Genomic DNA, 18371 nt, shown 5'->3' with positions numbered 1-18371 from the left:
CTTGGATTCTTGTGCCTGACAGTTTTTTGGGGCCTCCAGAGTCCATTTTACCTCTCAGCATGGCAGGATGGAAGTGGTGGAAAAGTAAGGCTCCTTCTTCCCCCACCAGTCAGCCCTCAACCAACAATTTATTAGATACTTCCCATTGTTCCTCGGTGCTTATGTTTCCTGGAAACCCCTCAAAGTACACTACTTGCTTTTGAGTTCTTAATGCAAAGTAGGGTTCTCGAGGAATGTGAGGTGGGCCACAAAGCAAACTCTTGGCCCATACTTCAACTACCACTCTATTTCCCTTCTTAATCTGGAATAATTCAGCTGTCATATTCATTCTCATCCCTACTCTTACCAGGCAGTGTCCTCTCTCTAAAAATGCAGGAGGATTTACACATAGTATAGCAAATAGCAGTTCCAGATTTGAACTTGCCTAAATTATCGATTGGCAGTCATCTTTCTTTCAGCTTCCTTCACTCTTACACAATTGTGAGAACTGGTTTAGTAGTCTCCAAAAGCTTTTTGTCTTTGCAACTGATGGCTGATCTCACTGAGCCTTTGCCTGGTGTCCTGGTGTCCTGCAGAACATAGGAGCACAATAAACAGCTGTTGTACACCTTTAAGTTTTTGAGGGGTTTATTACACAGCCTAGTAACTGGAACACCTGTTTCTTTTGGGGTTACTCAAATATTTTGTGTGTGTGTGTGTTATTCTAGAGAATATAATAGGTACCTGAGAAGTCTAGCTCTTGGTTAAAAACTCATGTGTGATTTTCCAGAACTGACCATAAGCAATTACAAAGGCTTTAATTGTCAGGTATCATGGTGGAATGCTGCTCTTCCAGCACAAGACTTGGGGTACAACCAGTGCATGTCAATCTCTGAAAAAAGTTGGAGGCAAGGACTCTGGACACTTGGTACTTACTGGTCTCCCTAGTCACTAGTCACACAGGCTGGTTGGACCCTCATATTTGCCTTTCCTGCCCAGGATCCTTCATGGTAGATCTGTTTATCATCAGACCTTCGTTCAAGGTCCAAAGTCTTCAGTTATGTGTGCTGAGGCCTCTCTTTATGCAAGAAGGAGACTTCTTTATGCAAGAAGGCTGGAAAACATTTTCATTTACTCTCATTCAGCAACCAGTTCTTTTCTACTTCCAGCCCTTCCCCTCACTCTACCCTGACTTCAGAACTGCTGGATCCTTGGTTTGGGGCTCCCACATCTGGCTGACCTGCCGACTTCAGACCCTTCATCCTTATCTTGATCAGGCACTTTCTCCCTCACAGTAAGTGATTAAAAGCTTGACTCTTGTTTTCAGCTTGCTGCTTTCATCAGCTATCTAACACCTAAGCTGCTCAGCTTTCTCTGTCTTCGTGGGCTGAGCTCCTATAGTGCCTTTAAATTGTTAGTCTGCCTGCAAATATTCTTGTACTGCTTGAAAAATAATAAGATAGGGGCACCTGGGTGGCTCAGTGGGTTGAGCCGCTGCCTTCAGCTCAGGTCATGGTCTTGGGGTCCTGGGATTGAGTCCCGCATCGGGCTCTCTGCTCAGCAGGGAGCCTGTTTCCTCCTCTCTCTCTCTCTGCCTGCCTCTCTGCCTACTTGTGGTGTCTCTCTGTCAAATAAATAAATAAATAAAATCTTTAAAAAATAATAATAATAAGATAATAATCTTAAACAATATAATTCTATTAACTGCATTCCCACCTTTTTGTTGTTATATTTCTATGTGTTCTTTAAACCCCAGAAGACATTATTATTATTATTATTATTATTTTTAACATATGTCCGCATTTATTTATTTTTTTTAATTCACTTTAGCGGTTGTTAAGTAACTAGGTCTGTTCAGAGTTGTGTAAATCTGAGACTTTGTGTTCGGGGTAGGACAATTTTTCTCTTTGTTTATTCGTTGAACCCTTCTTCTTTTGATGTGAGAGGATAAAATGCCTAGTGATGAGATGAAGTGAAGTGAATGACACAGGCATTGTGACATAGCATTAGGCCACTCTTGTCCCTTTGATGATATATTAGAAGGATCATCTGCTTTCTGATAGTGGTTGACCTCAGGTAACCAGACCGTTCTTGAGGTTCGTTAATTTTTCTTAATGTCGTTAGTCTTTCCAAACGAGCCAGGGAATCTTAAAGACATTTTGTTCGTGGAGGCGGCCGTCCGACCAAAGGACCAGATGGCAGAGATAACTTTAAGATATTGCTCTTCTCTCTTTTGTAGGAATTATTACTTCTTTGTCTTCATCTTAGGGAAAAGACTAGGAGAAAAGATGCAGTCAACTGCAGTAATTGCGAGGAAGATTCTCTGGCAGCGAGCTAGAAGCAGCAGGCCTGACCCCGCAGGGACACCCACCTGACCGCGGAGCCCCAGGAACGCGTGTGTCTGCGCCCGTGCCCGTTGGGGGACGCGCTCTCTGCGCCAGCCCGCCCCGCTTCGCAGCTCAGCTCCGCGGGCGGGAGGCGAGCGGACATTATTATTTTTATTTTAAAGTCTTTTAAGTGCATTTAAATACACACATGAGTATGTGTGTATACATATTAAAGACATTTTTAAAAAAGATTTCATTTATTTGAGAGAGAGAGAGAGACAGAGAGAACACAGACAAGGGAAAGGGTGCTCTCTTTGTCTTCTATCCCCCCACCCCTACCCCCCAAAAAACGAATAAAAAAACACCACAACAAAGTTCCTTTCTAATCATTCCACTCTCTTGGCTATTTCTGTGCCTCTTGTTATGGACTGTTTGCTCTCATCATCATCATGGATCAATTTTCTTGATTCTCTTCTGTCTTATAATATTTACAATCATACTCCAGATATTTCATATAAAAGAAGTGACCAGAATAAGTAATATTTACCTCAAGAAAAGAGCAAAGCCCTACAGTGTCAGGATGTTAGAATTAAAGGCTGAGGGGCACCTGGGTGGCTCAGCGGGTTAAAGCGTCTGCCTTCAGCTCAGGTAGTGATCCCAATCACCCTAGCATCGAGCTCTCTGCTCAGTGGGGAGCCTGCTTCCTCCTCTCTCTCTGCCTGCCTCTCTGCCTACTTGTGAACTGTCTGTCAAATAAATAAATAAAATCTTAAAAAATTTAAAAAATTAAAAAAAAAAAAAGAATTAAAGGCTGAACCCATCTGACCTGTGGTTGACCTGGGTCTGGGCTTGCTGCTGCTTTTTTTTTTTAAAGATTTTATTTATTTGACAGACAGAGATCACAAGCAGGCAGAGAGAGAAGGGGAGGCTGGGCTCAATCCCAGGACCCTGAGATCATGACCTGAGCCGAAGGCAGAGGCTTTAACCCACTGAGCCACCCAGGTGCCCCACCTGAGTCGGGGCACCACTGCCTTCAGATATTTCTGGGTATGGGATTAGGCCTTCCTCATTAGAAGAAACTGCGGGCTAAGCATTGGTGAACTTCTTGAGATATCTTTGGCTTTTTATGGCCATGTTGCTAGCTTTTCTAACTGTAGGATATTTCTCTCTGGTTTAGAATTCTTCTAGAAAAAGGATCACTAAGGAAATTTCTTTGCTCTGTAGTCCCACTTCTGGCTTTCCAGGGAAATCTCTCTATTTGGCTATCTCCCCCTTCCTTTGGAAGTTAGCTGCTTTGCTTTATACGAAAGACTAGCAATGCCTCTGACAGATTTCTCCCTGTTCATGCCTCTGCTAGCTTTCTTTGATGTATTGTCCTAGAGTATGTGGCCAAATCTCCAAGTCCTTGGAGAAGGACTCTGGCTAGGATCTCTCAGAATTCTAATCTATCAAAACAGCCTGCACACATCCATTAAAATTGCATTAAATGTTCTGTTCATTTCTCCTCATTTTTCTTTTTCTTTTTTTTTTTAAAGATTTTATTTATTTATTTGTAAGAGAGAGAGAGAGTGAGAGCAAGCACAGGCAGACAGAGTGGAAGGCAGAGTCAGAGGGAGAAGCAGGCTCCCTGCGGAGCAAGGAGCCCGATGTGGGACTCGATCCCAGGACGCTGGGATCATGACCTGAGCCGAAGGCAGCTGCTTAACCAACTGAGCCACCCAGGCGTCGCTCCTCATTTTTCTTTATGGGGGATTCTTTTTTGCTGTTTTATCATAGATGAAATCACTCTGTAGAAGAGAAAGTTTCCTCTCTCGTAGGAGGAACCTATCACTCACTGGAATTTAATTCATTTAGATGCTTGGCAATCTAATGAGTTTAAGAAAACAAAAAAATTTTCATTTTGTCTTTATCTAGGTAAGTTTAGGTTATTAGAATGGAAAGAATGGCCATTTTTGTGACTTTCTTCACACTAACCCGAAGGGGAAAGGCATTCCTTAATCTTGAAGACAAAGATTATGAAAAGCTTAGCAAATTTTTCTGTACCTGAAGGTTCTGTCAGCATCTGGTTTTGCTTATGCCTGGAGAAGCCTAACTACGAAGCTGTGAGTATTTTTTCTTTAGGGAGTAACACGTATGTCAATCTCCTTGTTCTCCCCAAAGATTTTGTCCTCATTCTTTTGGGAAGATTTGTCTGGTTTTCATGCTCTCTTAGTAGCAGAGTCACCAGCTCCATATATGTAGATGTTTAACAAATCCCCTCTTTTCTTTTTTCTTTAAGAAGCGTATTTATTTATTTAATTATTTGAGAGAGTGAGGAAGAGACTGCAAGTGAGGTGAGCAGAGGGCGAGGGACAAGCAGACTCTGTGCTGAGCAGGGAGCCCGACATGGGGCTCAATCCCAGGACCCTACGAATATGACCTGAGTTGAAATCAAGACTCAGAACTTTAACCGACGGAGTCACGCAGGCACCCCAACAAACCCAATTTTCAGCCGCACATCTCACTCTTGTCCTCTACTGCATCTAACTTTTCAAGGGCTCTGGATGGCCAATTGTGAGATCGTCCTTGGATGTGTTGATATCATTTGTGCCTATTTGGCTGCTGCTTCCTCCACCCTGGTTCATAATTACTATAAAAGGCATCTACTTGTTTTATGTCTTCCACATATTTGCTAAAAGCTCTCCGGTATCTTGCACTTGCAGATAATATCAGGATATTTTTATTTATTATTTATTTATTTTATTGTATTTACGTGTTTGTTTATTTATTTGTTTGTATTTACTTGTTTGTTTATTTATTTGTTTGTTTGTTTATTTTGAGAGAGATCACAAGTAAGCAGAGAGGCAGGCAGAGAGAGAGGGGAAAGCAGGCACCCTACTGAGCAGAGAGTCCGATGCGGGGCTCGATCCCAGGACCCTGGGATCATGACCTGAGCTGAAGGCAGAGGCTTTAACCCACTGAGCCACCTAGGGGCCCCTGTATTTGTTTATTTGACAGAAAGAGAGAGAGCACAAGCAGGAAGATTGGGGGGCGGGGGAGAAGCAGGCTCCCTACTGAGCAGGGAGTTTGATGCAGGGCTTGATCCCAGGACCCTGGGATGATGACCCCAGCTGAAGGCAGACATCTAAGGACTGAGCCACCGAGACGCCCCTATATCAGGATATTTTTAGAGCTGAATCCCAAGCAGCCAGGTTCCTGGTCCAGTTCACCTTTCCTTAATCTTATCACTGTCTTATTTAATTTTCCCATGTATATATTTTTTTACATCCAGGTCTTACTACAAACGTTACTGAGAATCATCCCAGGTGCCTCATTGTGACAATGATTCAGCTGACAGCTACCCCTGCAAGTGCGCTTGTTGATGAACCCGTGCACATTCGTGCTACTGGCCTGTCTCCCTTTCAAGTAGTGATTCTTCAGGCCTCCCTGGCAGATGAGAAGGGGAACCTGTTTCATTCTCAAGCCTACTATAAGGCCAATGAAGCTGGGGAGGTAGACCTGCAGCAGGCCCCTTCGCTGGGAGGTGACTACATCGGAGTCCACCCTATGGGTCTCTTCTGGTCCCTGAAACCTGAAAAACTTTTAATGAAATTGATGAAAAAAGATGTGGTGAATAGCCCCTTCCTGGTCCAAATAAAACTTTATGATTCAAATTTGCAATTATCCGACATCGCCACCACTGCTCCAAAAGTCAGCCTGACTTTGGAGAGGTGGTATGTAGCACCTGGTGTCAAACGGATCCAAGTTCGGGAAGGCCCCCTTCGGGGAACCCTCTTCCTCCCTCCTGGTGAGTAAAATTAACCTGGTTACTGTCATCCTTGTGCTTCCTCTTTCCAGTGCCTAATCCTTCTAGAGGTTTAACTTGCATATGGATAGTACATAGTATAGTCCTTTCCAGCCTTAGAATCAGGGCTAACTCTGGGTCAGAACAAGAATATGGTGAGGCCACATTCCAACTCAAGTTGGATCTCAACAGTTCTGGAGTTTGTCTAAGGATATGACTATATGTAGTTTATGGAGTCCCTGAATTATGGGTCTTCATAGCTTTGGATTTATGTGAAATCCATCTGTGTTAAAGGCAACTCCCTGAAGATTCACCTCCTGATATTGATTGTGTCCCAGCTTCTTTTGGGAGTTCTGTCTTGCCTGAGTTTCAACTTAGGTGTAGGTCATTGAATCAAATAAGCTGGTGATACAACGGACTGAAATGTTGCAACAAATATAGAGGATGCAAAGAGACTCTATACTCTCTAGTTCCATAAATATTGCGTATTTATAGGACATTCCATACATCAGCAGATACACAACATGGTCCCTACCAGAAAAGTCAGTTTCCCGCAGTGATTTCCACATACCAGTAAGTGGTTCAAAACGTGTACTGGTACATTTCTCAGGTTTTATTGTGGGACTGAGTGAAGCAAAGTCAATTTCCCAGAAGTAGCCCTCGACAGGTCCGGGTCTCAGGTGTGTCTGAGAGCCCCTTCTTTAAGCATGAGCTTCTATCTGGGACACAGCCATCGTATCATCAGAATGTACTGCCTCTCTCTCTGCTTTCAGAAACAGAAACATGTAGAAGTGAGATTGGTAAAGGAAGCCTGAAGTGTTCAAGGTGGTTCTTGACAGCATAGAGTTATAGATGATGTAGAAGGAATAAAAGCTTCCCTTTCGGGGTGGCTGGGTGGCTCAGTAGATTAAGGCCTCTGCCTTCGGCTCAGATCATGATCTCAGGGTCCTGGGATCAAGCCCCGCATCAGGCCCTCTGCTAGGCAGGAGCCTGCTTCCCTTCCTCTCTCTCTGCCTGCCTCTCTGCCTACTTGTGATCTCTGTCTGAAAATAAATAAATAAAATCTTTAAAAAAAAAATAAAAAGCTTCCCTTTCCACAATCATCCTGACACGTACAGTCATAAATCTCAGTATTTGTACACCTAGTAATTAGCATAGAGACAACATCATTGTGTGTAGGGATGGGAAAGTAAGTGGCACAAATGTCTGTGCCTCTCCTATTCCACCTCAGTTAAAAATCTACATATCAGTGATATCCCCATCACCTGGGTGATGTGCTGGATTAGAGGGTACTTTTGGTGAATCCTCGAGGATACTGCATGTTCTGTGTGTCCTGTTTGTTCTGTGGGGATAGATACAAAAGAGCATTGAGCTGTGTGGGGCGAAAAGAGGATTGAGTCAGGGCTCAAAACAATTCTCAACTACAACATTCTTCCATGATCAGAGGCTCATTACTCTTTTTTTTTTTTAAAGATTTTATTTATTTATTTGACAGAGAGAAATCACAAGTAGTTGGAGAGGCAGGCAGAGAGAGAGAGGGAAGCAGGCTCCCTGCTGAGCAGAGAGCCCGATGCGGGACTCGATCCCAGGACCCTGAGACCATGACCCGAGCCGAAGGCAGCGGCTCAACCCACTGAGCCACCCAGGCGCCCCGAGGCTCGTTACTCTTAAGTCCTCCCTCCTCCTGGCAATCAGGAGATGAAAAGCAACTTTATTCATTTATTGAAGCAGTATTTTTTAAAATGTATTTTATTTTATTTGTTTATTTGACAGAGGAGAGGAGAGAGAGAGAGAGAGAGAGAGAGAGAGCACAAGCAGGCAGAGTAGCAGGCAGAGGGAGAGGGAGAAGCAGGCTCCCTGCCAAGCAAGGAGCCTGACATGGGGCTTGATGCCAGGACCCTGGGATCATGACCTGAGCCGAAAACAGTCGCTTAAGCAATTGAGTCACCCAGGCGTTCCTTGAAGTGGTATTTTAAAGCGAAGATATATTTAGTACCATTTTATTGCTCCCTTTCTCAAGATGAGAAAACATAGCAATATTTTGTTTTGAAAACTCCCAATATCCTTTAAATCAAGTCACACTTTTTAAAAAACATTTTTATTTTTAAGTAACATCTCACTTACTTATCTCTTTAAGTACTAACATGGGGCTTGAACTCAACCCCAAGATCAAGAGTCACATGCGCTACTGACTTAGCCAGCCAGATGCCTCCATAGATGGGACAAGTCTACCTCCGTTAAAATCACTTACTGGAGACTAGAGTGCCTCCAAGAAGTGCATCATAAATTTGTTTTTGCTTTATTTAGAAAACTAGCTGCCTACACAGAGCGTGTGTAGAATGACACTCTGACCATCCCTACTCTTTACCAGTGTTAAGTTTCAGGGAATAAACAGATTGTTGTCACATGGAAGGTCTTACCATTTACACCTGCTTGACTGTAAGATTTTGTCGCTGTTGTCAGATGAGTGGAATAGAGCAGTGTGAAGTCCAGATTTTAGCTAACAGTCATTTCAATAAGCTTTCTTTGAAGTCATATATTTTGAGTTATATATACTTTGAGAACTCAATTAAATCTGTAGAGGCTTTCATTAGTAAAATGCACACATAGGGGTCCCTGAGTGGCTCAGTTGGTTAATCGTCCTACTCTTGGTTTCGGCTCAGGTCATATCTCAGGATCCTGAGACTGAGACCCCTGTTAGGCTCCCTGCTGAGCACGGAGGCTGCTTAAGAGTTCTCCCTTTCCCTCTGCCCCTCCCCCATGCCACCCCATCCCAGCTTGCATGCTTTCTCTCAAAAAAAAAAAGAAAAGAAAAGAAAAGAAAGAAAGACCCACTTAAACCTATATTTTGCATATAATTTCAGGACCTTCACTGATTTCCTAAAGCCCAATTGTGTACCTTTTCATAGGTTAAAAAGTGCTTGCCTAATTTCAATGGCTTTCTGTACTCCAATACTACAGAAATGAACCACTGTGAGTCCTCAGGACCCCAAGATTAAACTTGTCAGTGAACATGGCTCCCAATCAGCCTTCCTGATACTATGTTCCATTAATGTATTCAATCAGCTTTAGTTCTGCCCCAGATACAAAGCTGAAAACTTGGGGATTCTACTGAAAATTTATGCTTCAATTCCAGAATTTGTGATGCATTTCTTTGTGTTGTTGTATTTTTCTTCTCATTTCCTTCCCTTCCCCTTAACCTCAGCTTTGTTTTGTTTTTTGTTTCTCAGGAGAGGGCCGTTTCCCAGGGATAATTGACTTGTTTGGTGGTATTGGTGGGCTGATTGAGTACCGGGCCAGTCTCCTGGCCAGTCGTGGCTTTGCCTCCTTGGCCTTGGCTTACTTTTAACTATGAAGATTTGCCTGCCCAACCAGAAAAGACAGAATTAGATTATTTTGAGGAAGCTGTCAACTTTCTCCTGAGACATCCTAAGGTAATTTTTGCCTTTTCTTTTAGTCCTTGTTTGTTTGTTTTAAAGATTGTGTTTATTTTTTTGACAGAGAGAGACACAGCGAGTTAGGGAACAGAAGCAGGGGGAGTGGGAGAGGGAGAAGCAGGCTTCCTGCCAAGCAGGGAGCCCAATACGGCCCGATCCCTGGACTCTGGAACCATGACCCAAGCCAAAGACAGTCGCTTAACGACTGAGCCACCCAGGTGCCTCTTAGTCCCTATTTTCAAATAACCATTACACCCTGTGGCTTCCCGTAACTTCCAAGTATGATTCTCCTCAGTGAACTGGAAGTTCTATGACATAGCCATCTTATTCACATGATTTCTTTCCCACCCAATGTCTTTTGCTCAGAAAGACAAAACGGGAAATTAGCCTGTGTCCATGATGGAATGGCTTCATTTAATTATTTTAAAGTTTTTATTTATTTGCCCAGGTGCCCTAAGCAATTATCACTAAGAAAAAAATATCAGCAATTAACAAGGGATAATATGCAGCAACCCTAATATAGCAGGAAAAGCACATTTTAGAACTTAAAGAAGGTATGGATTGGGAAGTCCTACAGCATTATAATTAAGTCCTCTCCAATAGCTAAAAATCAGACTCACTCCTCAAAGGAAGATTATCTGTCTTGTACAGTCTGGTGACTTAATAATAATCAGAGAAGGTGATAAAAATAAGAATTACATTTATTGAGGATGTGTATTGCTAATTACTCTAGTAAGCTCTTCACTTGTATTATCCCCTTTACTTCTCACAAGAACCTTTCGAAATAGCATCACCACCATAGTATTTAATAGATGAAGAGATTCAGGGTTAGAAAGGGTTAGAAGCTTGTCCAAATTCCCACAACCGGATGGGGTAGAGACAGAAATGCAACTCAGTTCCATCTGAATCTAAAGCCATTGCGTCTTGGATGCCTGGGTGCCTCAGCTGCTTAAGCATCTGTCTTCAGCCCCGCTCATGACCCCAGAGGGTCCCAGGGTCCTGGGATCTAGCCCCACATTGGGATCTCTGCTTATGGGAAGCCTGCTTCTCCCACTCCCCCTGCTGTGTTCCGTCTCTGTCAAATAAATAAAACCTTTAAAACAAAAAAATTGCTCTATGGGTATCTGGGTAGCTCAGTTGGTTAAATGTCTGCCTTCAGCTCAGATCATGACCCCGGGGTTGTAGAGTGGAGTCCCACATCGGACTCCCTGCTCAGCACTTCCCTTGTTCATTCTTATGCCCCCCCCCAAACAAATAAATAAATAAAGTCCAAAAAATAAAAGAACTGATCCAAGTAAAATTAAGTCTCTGTACCACACCCTATTTCATATAAAGGATCATCCAAAATATGATCAGAATTACAGTAATAAGATGAGCAATAATCACTAACAATCTACTGATGCATTGAATTTTTAAATAGCTATATTGTGCTGCGTTTTCTGCTTGGCTTAGATGAGAAATGAGGTTCCGTGATTCTGCTGTTCACTTTCTTAGCCTGCTTTCCCTTATACTTGCTGCATGACTTTTCCCTCAGCGTTCTTCCCAAAGTCAGCCAATGACTAATGACTTCCCAAAGTTAGTCAATGACTAATGAGACTTGGAAACCAGATTTCTCTCCTAGGCTCTTACTACTTCCACTAAGCCTGCTTCATGCTCTCTCTTCTGTGAGAAGAGAGACCACCCACCTTTCAATTCCTTATAGATCTTATTTCTCCATCTGTTGATTTTAAGTGTCTTCTAAGCATTCTAAATTCCCTGATCCCAAATTTGGTGGCAGAAGTTATAACAAGAGCTGGTGTTCTGCCAAATGTCTGCACACAACTGAGTCACTTGTTGTTGTTGTTGTTGATCTGTGTTGTACTTCCTTTTACTCTGTCTTCCCTGGCCAAATCCATTCTGAGTTCTCACCTTTCATTGCAGTAACTGTGACTCTGTATCTTTCATATTAAGACGTGGAACTTCAGAGCTTGAAAGGTCTTTTTAATTCAAAAGGAGATGATTCCGGTCACCCCTCTTAATATACAGGATAGGACCTCAGGTAGAATGTATTGGCCTTCCAAAGAGGCTGAAAAAATATATATATATTGCATAGGGGAATAGGTTCAGATCCATCAGAATCTACCCCCTGGGGCAATATACATGCCCCATAAAAGAAAAAGAGAATAGTTCTTATTGGTGTCCACTACACAGCATACAATAACTTCCCTTCTTGTTTGTCGCCCCCGCCTGACTTTTTTTTTGTATAAAGGTCCAAATTGTAGCCCATTTCCTCTGAGAATCTTTCCCTGATCCTGCTTTATTCCCTGGTAATCTGGGTTGGCAGCCTTGCCTATGTGCATTCTTATATCGCAGAATTTGTAAGCTACTCTAATTGTCTGTTTTTTTCCCTCCTGTCTCTCCATCGGGCAGTGAGTTCCTTGATGATAAAAGATGACTTATGCCTTTTTTTCCCTCTGTGTCCTCCGGCGGTTAGTACAGGGTGGGACAATCTAAACTCGCTTGCTTAGGGGCACCTGGGTGGCTCAGTCATTGAGTCATGATCTTAGGTCATGATCCCAGGGTCCCGGGATTGAGCCCATCAGGCGTTCCTGCTCAGCAGAGAAATCTGCTTCTCTCTCTCCCTCTGCCTACTTCTCTGCCTGCTTGTGTATGCTCTTTCTCTCTGTCTCTGCCAAAGAAATAAATCTTTTTTTAAAAATGCCTGCTTGATGACTGAAGGCGGAAGAGGAAGCTGAGCCAGGCTTCCTTTATGAAACCTTTCTCTAAAGGAGAAACCTTCCAGGGCAACCACGGCAGAGCTAGAATCCTCTGCTCACGTTTCCATTCTCTGTTCTACTAAACTCATCTTTTTTCTCAGTCTTTTCCTATAGAGTACCCTTTCCTCTGGACTTCTAGAGACCCTAGAATTGGTACAACGGTGTTGACCGATCAACTGTAACTTGACTTCTGTTATTCACATGAGTTACGGGCCTTTTTCTTCTTTTTCCTACTACATTGGTATTTCTTTAGGGCATTTTAAACTCAGTGCCTAACACCACGCTGAATCCATAGTATTTAATTTGGAAGGCCTGATATGTTTTTGAAGGAGTATTTCCTTTGAACGTTCATCATGTATTCCAGAACTCTAGAACTGGGCATGTGGGTGGGGTTAGTCCTTGCTTGGTTCCTACTGGTTGTTCAAGTTCTTTGGTTATTTGAGGTGGTAGCATTTTGCTAAATGGTAGACAGAATCAACATCTCATTTCCATTATTTTTAGGTCCTCGGCCCAGGCATTGGCATAGTTTCCATAAGCAAAGGTGCAGAGATTGGACTCTCCATGGCTATACACCTAAAACAAGTCACAGCTACTGTGCTTATTAATGGGCCCAACTTCATATTGAGCATTCCACAGGTATATCATGGTCAGATAAGTAAGCCCTTAGCCGTCTCTCCACAATCGCTGTCCATCAATGCCTTGGGGTTAGCAGAGTTCCAGCACAGCTTTGAGGAAGCTAGACGTGAAGCCAGTGAGACGTCTCTTCTCCCCATTGAAAAGGCCCAGGGACATTTCCTTTTCATTGTGGGAGAAGATGATAAGAATCTCAACAGCAAAGTGTATGCTGAGCAAGCCACCCAACAGCTGAGCAGATACGGGAAGAACAACTGGACCCTGCTATCTTACCCTGGGACAGGCCACCTGTTAGAGCCTCCCTATTCCCCACTGTGCTGTGCTTCAAAGATCTCCAGCCTCCACCTGTCCATTCACTGGGGTGGAGAGGTGACCCTACATGCCGCTGCCCAGGAGCATTCTTGGAAGGAGATCCAGAAGTTTCTCAGGAAGCATCTTGTTCCAGTTGTGACCAGTCAACTCTGAGAAGATATTCCTGAGGAACAGAGCAGCAATACTTCACGTGATCAATCAATCAATACTTCATTTGATTTTCATAGAGCAACATCTTTGATTTCTTATTGTGGTACGTTATACTAAGAGAAAGCAGGAGGGTGACTGACAATGTTCATGTCTTGACTTTGGAAAGGGAGAACGGTTTCTGTTTAATCCAATATCATACATGGAGAGTTTTATATTTTAAAAAGTACATTTAGGAAAAAAGAATACATTTAGGGCTCTATCTGCCCTAAAATATTCTGGTTTATTATTACAGCAATTGTCTTGGGGGAAGGAAAAATGACCAAAATAAATGACAGAATCCCCTGGTTTTAAAAACAGACATGAGTAGGATCAGGTGTTGATATTTGTTGATTTCTTAAAACTCAAATGAAATATGTTTAGATTTCTCATATATGAAAATATGCTCATGGCTCATGGTTACTTCATTGCCATTGAAAAACTAGAGCTTAAGAAACATTTCTTATTTTGAGGCAATATGGAAACTGTTATGGGGGTAACACGATTGAGTCAACCTAAAATCAATAATTTAACAAAGGCTAAGAGAAGAGAATAAAGTAATATTTGTGTCAAAATGTATAGCATTTTGAAAAAGAAACAATCTGAGGTTCCCAGAATTGCACTTTAGGGAAGGAGCCATGATACTGTGGGTTGTATACCTTATGGGCTGGCAAACTATTTCTCTAAGGTTCTACATGGCAAATATTTTCGGCTTTGTGGGCCATTAAGTCTCTGTCACTGTTGTTGAGGTCTGCCATTCAAACACCAAAGCAGCATAGACAGGCCATAATGAATGTTCATGGCTGTGTTCCATTTAAACTTTATTTATGGAAACTGACATTTGCATTTCATATAATTTTTACATGTAACAGAATAGTAATTTTCTTTTTCTTTTTTTTCTAAGCATTGGCCAATGTAAAAGCCACGCGTAGCTTGTGGGCAGTAGAAAAACAGGCTGTTGGCTAGATTTAGTTTACAGGGCATAGTCTGATGACCTTGGGTGTAGAACGATCCAAATTACTTTGTCCAAGGTCAAATTTGACGTATTTCCTCTAACGGGCAAGTCACAATCCACATATTCCTGAGCTACTGAATTGCAATGTGGAAGGTAGATAATCAAGTGAAGAAGAGCCAGTAAAAGGGTGTTTTGAATGATTTTGTAGGTGTGGTGGGGGAGCCGACAAAGAGTTAGAGGGACAGAAGTAATACACAGGCGCTTCACGGTATCTGCCTAAACTCCTTTTCTTTCCTCTGCTTTCTGATACTCCCTCTGTTTAGAGTGAAATCATTCCATTCAGGATGAGCGAGGCTATTAGCCTCCCACCTTTCTCACTCAGAGAAGTTTTTACATTTCCCACACCCAGTCAATCAGACTACGTCACTTCTTTGACTCTAATAATCATGTAATTGCAATGGCTAATACCGCCTATGGTATATGCTACATAATAACTATATAGATTAGATGCTACATCATTAGTTATATATGCCATATGCTATATAATAGCTAACATAGTGGGTTTAATGGGTATAATTATTTTTGTTTCCTCTTCCAGACTTCAGGAAGAATCAGATGTTTATGAGATATGATGTTTATGTTTTATATCCCTTGATTTACATTTTGTGGATTTTCAGAACCAAGAAGGTCTTAAAAATTTTTTTTCATATATTCTGTTCTGTATCACTACTACAAATATTGACAGGAAAGCAGATCAAAAAACCATTCTTGGCCAGCTTCTCTGACCTCTTGGAAATGTAACTGGTCTGCTTTTCAGGGTTGACTTCTTGTGTGCACCCATAAAGTATCTGCACCTGGTTAACTCATAGCATGGTCCAGGCCAGCTGGTAAACCCACTCTCACCTTCTGCATTTGGTCCACTTGGCTTTTACTGTCCTTGCACATTCTCTAAATGTGAGTTGTGTCTTCTGTCAGGCCCCTGACAGATGCATATACCACATCTCCTCTGCTAAAAGGTCGGCTCTCACGTGGCCGCAACAATCAGGGCAGACTTGCTGACCTTCAACTCTCAGCTGCCTTCCATGCCCATCACCATGAGAATCTGGGAGCTTGCTAAACTCTTTCACATGCTAGGTGTGCAAAAGGAGACTTGCATGCGCTATCTCCTTTTGCCTATGCACACGATGTCCTGTTTCACTCTAACTCCCCAACTCTAAACCGGAAGCAGGACAAAACCTTCTTCTATAGATTCCAGTTTCTTACTTTTCTTTTCTTCTTCTTCTTCTTCTTTTTTTTTTCCTAGCTTCTCACAATCCATTTCCACCTTGGTCAAGGCTCAGAACTTCTCTCTAGGCAGAACTCTTCTGAAAGACAAGCCCCAGGACCCAGACTTAATGGAATAAAGCTTCTGAGGAAGAATAAAGCAATTACTAAGAACATCACTGCTGTCAGAGAGGCATTAGTAAAGATCATCTTTGCCTTACAAGAAATAGGCCAGAGGACACAGATATAGCTAAATCATAAAGGTGCTACTTAATGGCAGGCTTTTTTGGGGGTTACTGATCTATGTCAGCCTTCTCGTACTGAGTAGTAGAGGTGCAGAGAAACTTACACGATGAATTAATAGCAGGGCTAGAATCAGAACCCAGGGACTCAGACCTAAATTTTCTCTGTTACACTGTGTTGAGATTTTCCCCAATGGCCTGTTAATCTCCAGTCTCTGGAAATTTGAAATAAATTTGGGTCTATACATTAACACATTGTTTTCGCTGTTTTTGGCTTAGGAGATCTAGGGACACGACAAGTTCTATATTTACTCTTACTAGGGAGAAATTTTTTAGCTTCTAAAGATGATCAGGGCCATGCCTGGGTCTACCGTTGAGGAGGAGTCAGTTTTCCACTGATTGTGTTGTAGCTGTGTGGAAGCCCAGTGAACCCCAAGTGCATTCATATTTACCCCCATTAGAATAGTCTTCATTCCATAGGCACTAATTTTCATGCTTTTCTTCTGTCTCCTTTGAAGGCAACCAGAATACATCACCCCAAAATATGTCTCTTTAACAAAAATCAGCAGTTAAAAAGGCAGATACAAGAAGGGCCCTCTGACCCTTCCTTTTTCCCTCCTCAAAGCAGGAGGAAACTCCCAGACGGAAGGTGTCCTCCCCACAACCAGAAGGAAAGTAAAATTCTTACCACCAAAGACAGAAACTGAGATTGAGAGAATTCTATACAAATAGACCTTGTTCGAATGATTATCCTCCTTCTGACTGCCCACATAGTTACTTTTCCACAATGGTCTCTCTCTTTCTTCAAGCTAATATAAAAGCAAGTATTTGCTTTTCTTTGGGGCTCATTCCTCATGAGGGCTCCTGTGCCACACGAAACTTACATTAAAAACTTTTATGTACTTCTCACCTCTTAATCTGTCTTATGTTGGTTACGTTTCCAGGCCCAGTAAATATACCTTAAGAAGGTGTGCATGGAGAGAGAGGGAGAGAGATTGATTGATGTTAAGGAATTGGCTTATGTGATCGCAGGGTCTCAAACCTTCAGGACAGGCCAGAAGGCCAGAAGAATTGATGTCGCAGTCGTGGTTCTGAAGGCAGACTGCAGGTAGATATCCTTCTGCCCGAGAGGACTTCAGTCCTTTCTGCGTGGTTCATGCCTGCTATTGATAACTCCCCAAGTCTCTTCTGTACGCAGTCATCACTTCACTACCCGGTGTCCCCACTCCTCATATGCTATAGCCTTTAGGGGCCCATGGACAGCTAGGTTCCCCAATGTTTTCTGTTCTGGGCAAGCGGAGTGGAAAAGATCTGACTCTTTGCCAACCTGCCCCCACTTTATTACCTGGGTGCCACGGCATCCTGTCTTGCCCACCCTTTCCTGCACTGCTCTTAGAATCTTCATAAAAATGACACTGATCCCACCCTGGGACCTGATCTTGAGAATTAGTCCCTCAGCTGGGAGCCTTGCTATTCTGCCAAGATACCTCTCACCTGCTATGAGAGCTGTGTGCTGAGACACCATTCTCTTTCCTCAGTACTTCCAATCTGCCCGTGACTTCCAAGACCAGTCCTTTCCCCCCAGGCTAATATTTCACTTTCAGTGCATTTATATATCACTCTTATTTAAGAAGTCAAAGCACAGGGGCACCTGGGTGGCTCAGTTGTTAGGCATCTGCCTTCAGCTCGGGTCATGATCCCGGGGTTCTGGGATGAAGCCCTGCATCAGACTTCCTGCTCCGAGGGAGTCTTGCTTCTTCCTCTGCCACCTCCCCTGCTTGAGTTCCCTTTCTTGCTGTCTCTCTCTCTCTGCCAAATAAATAAGTAAAATCTTAAAAAAAAAAAAAAAAAAAAGAAGAAGAAGAAGGAGAGAAATCAAAGCCCAAGGGAAGTAAAACAATCTGCCTGAGGTCAGATCACACGGCCAGTTAAAGAGTCCGGGTTCCAATCTAGGTCTCTCTGATTCCAGGGACCGGTGGTCTCCCGGGTACAGAAATGAAAGGTACAGTAATGAAAAGACACAGTGCCCTCCCCCAAGCAAGTCTGGAGGCGCAGTCTACAATCTGAAAACCTGATCATTCCTGCATTTTGACCATGGACTTGGACTGAGGGCATTAACAGTGAGGCAGGTTTCAGAGGTTCTGGTCTCGAGGAAGCGTTTTTGCATCAGGAGGGTTTCCGCTGTCCCTTGGAAGAGCAGTTCAAAACCCAGCTATGCCTTAGCAATCCCCTGTTGAACATACAGACCCCAGGACCTTATTCCAGTTAGAATCTCCTGGTGCGGATTTACTGCGTCAGACGTTTGGGACTTACCGTGTTAGACGCTGAGACCACAGACTCAGAGGAGGAAATCCCCGAGGAGACCAGAGCCAGCAGTGGGGAGGAGGAGTCAGGGAAGTGCTTAGAAACCAAAGTCCTGTGATGAAACCTGAGATTCCGTTGTGAAATACTTGGACTGAGAGGTACAGCTGCCGGCCCGAGAGTCTGCTCTGACCCT

The 18371-nt window shown here is 43.0% G+C and overlaps 1 protein-coding gene and 1 long non-coding RNA gene across 2 annotated transcripts; one reads left to right on the top strand and one right to left on the bottom strand.

Moving 5' to 3' along the window:
- The first annotated feature begins 1047 nt into the window (after window positions 1-1047).
- Window positions 1048-16125, top strand: LOC101671389 (bile acid-CoA:amino acid N-acyltransferase). The gene is given in 5 exon segments (XM_013053819.2): window positions 1048-1273; window positions 5578-6093; window positions 9321-9433; window positions 9435-9524; window positions 12785-16125. Coding segments are annotated over 4 exon segments (1266 nt in total). The 5' UTR covers window positions 1048-1273; window positions 5578-5627; the 3' UTR covers window positions 13382-16125.
- LOC106005353 lies at window positions 10705-18307 on the bottom strand. The gene is made up of 3 exons (XR_001178655.2): window positions 18188-18307; window positions 15633-15733; window positions 10705-13391 (listed from the first exon to the last, which is right to left on the bottom strand). It is a non-coding gene; the product is annotated as an uncharacterized LOC106005353 (long non-coding RNA).
- Between the last annotated feature and the right edge of the window lie 64 nt (window positions 18308-18371).

The sequence above is a fragment of the Mustela putorius genome, unplaced genomic scaffold, assembly GCF_011764305.1.
Source record: "Mustela putorius furo isolate JIRA1106 unplaced genomic scaffold, ASM1176430v1.1 tig00000580_pilon_pilon_pilon, whole genome shotgun sequence".
NCBI classification, from domain to species: domain Eukaryota; kingdom Metazoa; phylum Chordata; class Mammalia; order Carnivora; family Mustelidae; genus Mustela; species Mustela putorius.
This window is presented reverse-complemented; position numbering and strand designations above follow the sequence as displayed.